This window comes from Argentina silus (assembly GCF_951799395.1).
Source record: "Argentina silus genome assembly, chromosome: 10".
Classification (NCBI taxonomy): Eukaryota; Metazoa; Chordata; class Actinopteri; order Argentiniformes; family Argentinidae; genus Argentina; species Argentina silus.
In genome coordinates, this window is record NC_139664.1 from 5120220 (window position 1) to 5127977 (window position 7758).

The 7758-nt window shown below is 44.3% G+C and overlaps 1 protein-coding gene across 1 annotated transcript in view; it reads left to right on the plus strand.

Moving 5' to 3' along the window:
• Positions 1-1533: 1533 nt before the first annotated feature.
• The window catches only part of myom3 (myomesin 3), a gene marked incomplete at its 5' end in the record, with an annotated part of 37536 nt that continues 31311 nt past the window's right edge, over positions 1534-7758 (plus strand). The window contains 2 exons of the mRNA XM_083679722.1: positions 1534-1640; positions 6247-6351. Of these exons, the coding sequence (XP_083535848.1) occupies positions 1534-1640; positions 6247-6351 (212 nt within the window). The remainder of the gene's footprint in view (positions 1641-6246; positions 6352-7758) is intronic.

Genomic DNA, 7758 nt, shown 5'->3' on the forward strand with positions numbered 1-7758 from the left:
GAGAGACAGACGTGTCCTTCTTGCTCATCTTCAGGGCCTGTGGACTATAACCCTTTCTTCAAAGACATACGTGAGTGACTTTCTAATGTACCCTGGCTGTAGCGTACGTAGTCGTGATGTAACCACTTCCCTCTTTCCATCCACAAGGGTACAGACAAATCACAAGGGTCATTAACCTCAAAATGTCAACGAAACCGGGAGATTAACCTATCAGCAATATTCCTCCTCCATCTCCATATGCATATGATGACTGTTTCTAAGCTGAAGGGCTTTGCATAAGCCTGAGAACCTTTAACTTGTCCGAATGGGAGTTTTACTTGTTCCTCCGCGATGGTGAGCTTTATAATGGTCTGTCTTTTGACAGCCAAAACTGATATGAGTTTTAATGACTCTCTTGAGACAATACGAAGCAAGTTAACATGGTGTTCACATTTCACGGTTCAGACAGTTCTTTCCCACCATCTACAGAATAACAAATAATTCATCCTCGTGCTGCTTCATTGTATTTTTTTTCATCAGAGAGTTTGACTGTGCATTCTATTTCAAGACAAAGGGAAAAAACTGCACTCTGTGCAGAATAAACCTTGCTCTCCGTTCTCTCTCTCTCTCTCTTTAATACGCTGGAGGTTGACCTTTTTTTACCTGTGTTCAAACAACCCTCGGTCCCCGCACGACGACAAGGCGTGAAAGGAAAACATCCTCGTGCAGCAGCCTATTTTCAAACAGTGTCCAGGCTTCGATTGTAATTTGGAGGAGACCGGAAGGAAAAAGGCATCGGGATGTTTATGATGCTAACGCAGGTGGTTGCTAGTGGGAGTGGATAAATGAAGCCATTGCTCCGTCTCGACCTGATTCTGTTGGTTGGGCGAGTCCTGTGTTCACCTCCCCAGAGCGGGCGGAGTGATTAATGATGGGTAGGGCGGGGGCCGTAACATGGCAGAACCTGCACTAATGAATTATTTATCGCTCAATGGCCCACAAAGGGCTGATTCATTTAACTAATTTAATTTATCACTGTGGTATTGTTTGTTCTTGTGCCAATGTGAAACTGGAAGAAATATTGTGAAGAGAGGTCTTTGAAAAACAGTTTAAGCCTCACTCATTTTCCCCAGCTGTATTGAGACCCATATTGAATTCCGCTGGGCTCAGGCCCTTCTGTAACTAGATCTGAATGGATTAGATTGGTCATATCCAATATGGAGAATATTCCACCTAGCCTGTCGTTGAGCAAGACGGAGCTATCAACATATTTCTTTCACTTATCCAATCCTTTCAAAGTCCCAAGTAGAAGTGGCTCGGGCTGGGGTTGATTTAGAATCCATCACCGCTGTGAAGTTAAACAGAATGACTGTGGTCATTATTTCCTGACAGTGAGATTGAATGCCGATAAAAAAAACAAAAAACATCCACGGCCGCGTCTCTCCAGGGGTGTGACTCCTGCCCAGGTGTGTGACTGTCAGCCGACCCACTGAGCTCTGTGACAGATGCTCCGTTCCCCTCCCGCCACAGGTGCCGGTCAGGGGGGGGGTCGCCATGACAACCAGGACGGTGATGACGCGGACACAGGAGGATCAGTCCTCCCAGCTGTCTCACAGCATGGAACTGTCCTCGCAGATCAAGAAGAAGACGTTCACCTCCAGGTAAAGGGCACCCTGGGAGACCTGCCTAGTCATGGAGTACACAACCATACAGTATCGTGATTCTATTTCTCACAATGTTTTTATCTGTGTTATTTACAGTATATTTAGGCATAGGTATTTCAAGCCAATTCAGATAGTCATTTCAATCAGATAATCATCGTCACAGGGGAACTACATTATTCAGTTGCATGCTACTCCAAATCAAGGTCGATGTGCTATTGGTTACTGTACATCATCCATTAACTTTATTGAAAGCGACGTGTTGTGCTAAGGCATAGATGTTAACCCTCCAAGTATCATATTACTGAGTCTGTGCATAGCTAGTCTGACTGATGGTCGCTCTGCTTGTAATAGAGCCCTGATTTGTTTTTGGTCGTGGGATGACATTGTGGAATGGCTTTTTAAACAAGGGCATGAAGCTGGTGGCAGTTATTCTGAGCTCACAGAGACACTGACGCCGTGATGCATATTACCAACGGCACTGGATGCTGGTGTTGAAGGGCAGATTTAGAGCCACACTCACTTAGGTACATTGGTGTGCTGTGTACTGATAGAATAGACACATCCCTTTGTCTCCACACACGCACACACACACGCACACACACACACACACACGCACAAGCACACGCACACATACACACACACACACACATCCACTAAGAGATACACACACATAAACACACATGCACCACACACACACACTCACGTGTGCGCACACACGCCAGCACACGCACACGTCATTGAGACCCTCTCCACATCGAGAGAGCGAGTGTTGCTGCTTTCATTGAGTTACCTCCGGATGAGCGGTCAACCCTGTCAGCCTCATCCTGCCAAAGTCAGACCTCAATCCCCAGAAAAGCTCTGGTTCACCACAGGGCACACACACGCACACGCACACACACACACACACACACGCACACACGTACATACACACACACAAACTGACAGACGACTCACAGACACACACCAACCCTACTCGACTCCTCACGGACAGCTCGCACACACTCCTCACAGAAAGACAGCTTAGACACACAACAACCCTGCACAAACTCCCCCCAGACAGCCCACACACTCTGTGCACAAATACGGCTCAAACACACATCTCACCGACAGCGCACACACACACACACACCAACCCAAAATACACACACACACACACACACACACACACACTTCAATCACAGACAGCCAACAGTAAAGAATCAGCTGTCTTATCACACTGACTCACAATAAGTTAAGCTGCCCTCTCCTATGTGTACCCCCATAAACAAGAAGGAGAACACTTGTTGTTAGAGGCAAGACGAGACAATAAAAGTGTGAAAGGCATCTTACTTTAATAGGAGAGGTGTTAACTTTTGTTCCACATTTATCCACATGGGGCTATTACACTTTAACAAGAGCAATTACAGCTGCATTCATGGGATATTCTGAGAGGATGCTAGCATCAGGTCCCCTGCTGCTGCTTGGCCTATATTTATGCATTTGCATTCCCCCACCGTGCAGAATATCACTACATTTGAGAGAATCAGACTTGATTTTCATCCAAGTGGAATCCTGTTTCACCCAACCACCATTACACCGCGCCATTCCGCCTCAGGCTTCCCTCTCAACCATCAATCTATCGATGAAAATGCAAATTATTGTGACTTCCTATTTTTCTTCTGTTAATTTTTGCTGGGAAATGTTCCAATTTTTTTTTTTATAGGGCTCGGAGAACAACTTCTGCTTTTTTCTTTTGTTTGGTTCCACAACCGTTCCCCTCGTGTGGAGATGGGCCGTTGAATAATGGAGCGCGTGCCCCGCGGCCGGGCGATATCTCCCTGGCTATGGTCCACTTACACAGTAAACAAAGGCCGCTTCTTCAGGAAGATGTCTGAGACAGTACAGAGAGTGTTGGAGTGTGAGATTTTGATATTGATATTATGAAAATTTTTATCCAGACTGGCTTTCAAAAACAATTAAAAAAAAAAAAAATTGCCAGAGTAGGCTGACTAACGGGGGAAAATTTAGAGTCATACACTAAAGCAAATTAATACAGGATCCCAGTGGGATTCAATACACATAAACATTATGCATATGGCCAACCTGTACATGTTGTAACTACCTTCTGGCATTGTAGGTTGTGTGAGCAGTGTAAAAAAAAAAAAGAAAAAAAAAGAAAGTATACCACAACATATGGTCTAATTAGAAGTTGCCTATTCATGACCAACCTCAAGGCTATTCATTCGTTTGTCTTCACGCCAGTGTGAAATTTTAGATCAGCTCCTTGGAAATGCTAAAACTAATACACCCACTGCACCTGGTCTCACACCTCCCTGTAACAGGGTGCCCGTGACCTATCCAACCAGCTTAATGCAGGTCTATAGAATAATTGCTTATTTTCCATCACCCCGAGGAAAGAAATGGGCCTCATTTTGGTTCTTCCATCATGCAGATTGCAGACCCGCAGGTTAGTCTAATTTAACTCAAGCTGAAGCAGAAATTAGACCCTACAAATAAGAAGGCAAATTTGAATAGAAACAGGCGGGCTGTGATCCCTATTACATCCTTATTGGCATCTGCTGGGTAGTAAGGGCCTTTGTGTGCCCATGTGAAACTGCTTCTATACTGCCGCTGTGCCACATTGGTGTGTGTGTGTGTGTGTGTGTGTGTGTGTGTGTGTGTGTGTGTGTGTGTGTATGCGTGCGTGCATGCGTGTGTGTGTGTGTGTGTGTGTGTGTGTCTGTGTGTGTGTGTGTGTCTGTGTGTGTGTGTGTGTGTGTGTGTGTGTGTGTGTGTGTGTGCGTATGCGTGTGTGTGTGTGTGTGTGTGTGTCTGTGTGTGTGTGTGTGTGTGTGTGTGTGTATGCGTGCGTGCATGCGTGTGTGTCTGTGTGTGTGTGTGGGTGTGTCTGTGTGTGTGTGTGTGTGTGTGTGTGTGTGTGTGTGTGTGTGTGTGTGGTGTGTGTTACCATCACTCTAGACAGCTGAAAGGCACAAGTGACACAGACAATGCTTCTGATTTAGCAACACATTGTGTTTGCTAGAGTGGCTTTGTGTTTTTTTCAAACAAACAAGTTTGTACCCAAGGCTATTTTAGCATCCCTAAAGATCCACGACACTGGTTTTTGATTAAAAATTGAACGTGAAAGATGATTACACGAAATGATGCAATGACAATTGAATGCAATGTTGCATTCAAAATGAGCCATGCTTTGCATTGATTTGAATCCAGAACCCACAGTCCAAAAACAATCCTTGTTATCATCAATGACCCTGTAGCTGTGTTCAGATCAGGGGGCCATATAGTACAGAACAGTACCTTTAAGTGCTCTTAGTTCCCTAATGGTGATATAACCTCCCAATAGACAATACAGGTGTATGCACCACTGGAAAAGAGGAACAGAGAACTAGCGGAAGCAGGAGATGATTATCAGATTGCTCTCAGTTGACCGAAAACAGGTCAGCTGTAGCCTTGCCTGACTAGATTTCCTCGGCACGGACCCCACATGGAATACCTAAACCAGATACTTTAGGTCACGACAACTGCAGTTTCGGGTTGTTTTTGTGAGATTCATGATCCATAAAAACCGTGAATACTACCAGGGATGTTAAAATATTTAACACAATGTTTCATTTGTTGAAATAAGCTTAAAAGGCCACAGACATGATTCATGCCCACATTGCTACAGCTGCACTGCTGATGCGAAGGGAAAAGCTTTTGCAAGCTTTTTAGAATATTACCGTTGTAATAATTCAACACTAATTTGTATTGGTCTTTTATATTCTTATCTTAAATTGATACGGTGGAAGACGTTTGCATGTGCTGCTATGGCAAATGACAGATGATATCATAAAATATAGTTTTCACGATTGTGTCGAGCAACAACAGTGCAGCCACTAAATTCCATACCCTTGTCCTGTGGTCATTTGTTGAGCCATACATAAGCCTTTAGTGCTGTAGGCTGTAGCGATGGGCCTCAGTGTGGCAAACAAACATTGACATCATAATTCAGAAAGGTTTCTATTTCAAGGCAGCACTCCGGTTCTCTCTAACCTGTTACTGTATTCCATAGTTTATATGGTTGTTGTTGTTGTTTATTGTTTATATGGTTGTTTTTCAGTGTATTCTGTTGGCATCAGGCCCACACTGTTCTCCATTGTTTAGACAAAATGAATAATATCCCAGAAAGACTTATGTTGGTAATATATTTTAGCCTAATGGTAAAAAGACTAAGCTTCGTCCTTTTGAAAGCGAAATCACAGCAGTCTAAGAGTACTTCAATAAAACAAAGTGCAGGCATATTATGTTATTATGTGCAAACTAATTATGTTAGAACCCCCTCTGATCGTGTAGCCTCCCCTGCTGGTCAGACCCAGAATAGCAGCACTGTTCTGACTACACTTTGGTGGTGAAAACTATAATTTCAGGCAGCCTTGTAATAAACACAAGTACCTAGCCTCAGGTGAAAAACATCATCCCTATCAGACAGGGAAAGTAAACATGTATGAATATATTTTCTCATAATTATGAGTGCTTATGTATCTAATGTCTAATTCAATTAAGTACTCAATTAATCTAATATGCCCTTGTCTTGTCTTCTTTCATAACCCCTGTTATGCATCAGTGATGAGGAGGCTTCCTACTCTGACTTCTACCCTATCATCTCTGGTGACGTGATGTCTGTCAAGGAGATCCTGGACATCGGCAAGTTCCCCCGCCACAGGACATGGTACGGTGAGAGTGGCTGAACAGCCCTTATCTGTGGCAACAGGCCCGGCTACCAGCCATACAGCATGATCTTTAATCAGTTTCTCCATCATAAACACGGTATACCTCACCAGCTATAGTTTAACAAAGAATGAGATATCAGGAGTGAAACGTTTTCAACCAATATTGGACCAAATTATGACAAGTGAGTATTAAAGTATGGTTAGTTTGACTACTGTGTCCAACAGCAACAGCCATCTGAAACAAGAGCAAACTGCAATAACACACAATATTACATGTCAAAATGTTCCTCAGAACCAAAGCAAACTCTGAGTTTTCCATTGCGCCGGCCAAAGTTGCCAGCAGCAAATCTATGACACTACAGGGCCAATCCAAACTGCATAGCCTCCATCTGCAACACTTCAGTGGGCACAATGGCCTCCCTGCCGCGTGTCTCTCCCTCCACTTCCTCTCCTGACTAATTCATCTGTGCCCGGTGGCGTTTGCAGGCTTATCTCCCAGCAGTAGAATAGGCCCAGAGCTTGGCTTGGCTCCTGCATCTGCGGAGGACTTCCTGTATGATTCATGCCTCTTTCCATGTTGCGAAAGCTAGCAATGCCTGCCATGAAAGCCAACGGGACGTCATCAAAACCCATCCTCCGCATCCTCCGCATCCTCCACATCCTCCGCATCCGCTGTGTCATACATGAGAAAGATGAGCAGGTCAAGTTCAATTGGTGTCGGTCCTTCAGCTCAAGGGCCTGCATCAATAAAGCATGACACTCAGGATGCTTTCTTTTCTTCCCTCCTCCCCCGCCTTTTTGTGCCACTGCAAACAGCCCAGCTGTGGCTATTATGACCTCACATCCTGGCTCAAGTAGGCTGTGAAGCCAAGCCTATAATAATCACGGAAGCGACGTCGACTTAGTCACAAGCAAACCAACAACGGCTGATGTTACGGAACAAGAGAAAGGAGCCGAGGAGGATGTTGAGGACGTTGGATGCATCTTTTTTTACTTCGTGTCTCTTCCATTATGTCACCGGGACAGGGACTGAATATGCAGCTGTCCTGGAAAGGATGTGGATGTCATACATCTCAAAATAATAAGAGAGTGAAAGGTTTAGGTCACAGTGAATAGGAAGGCATTCTTAACATGATTTGCTTAGCAGAATCTAGTGGTTACAAATGTAAGCCAGGTTCTCTGAAGGAGATGAGTGAGATGTTGTGTACCTATTGAAAGGAAATAAACTTGTTTATGACTGATTAAAAAATGGTTGTTGAGGTACATGGCTGAACTCCCTGCATTCTGCACAGTGTGAACTATGTTCTCTCCCTAACTGCCAAGAAAGCTCAAGGACTGTAGCTTTCTGGCAGCATGAATAGAGAGACAGAGTGAAGAGGAGTGTTGGGGAAAAAAGGAAAAGATTA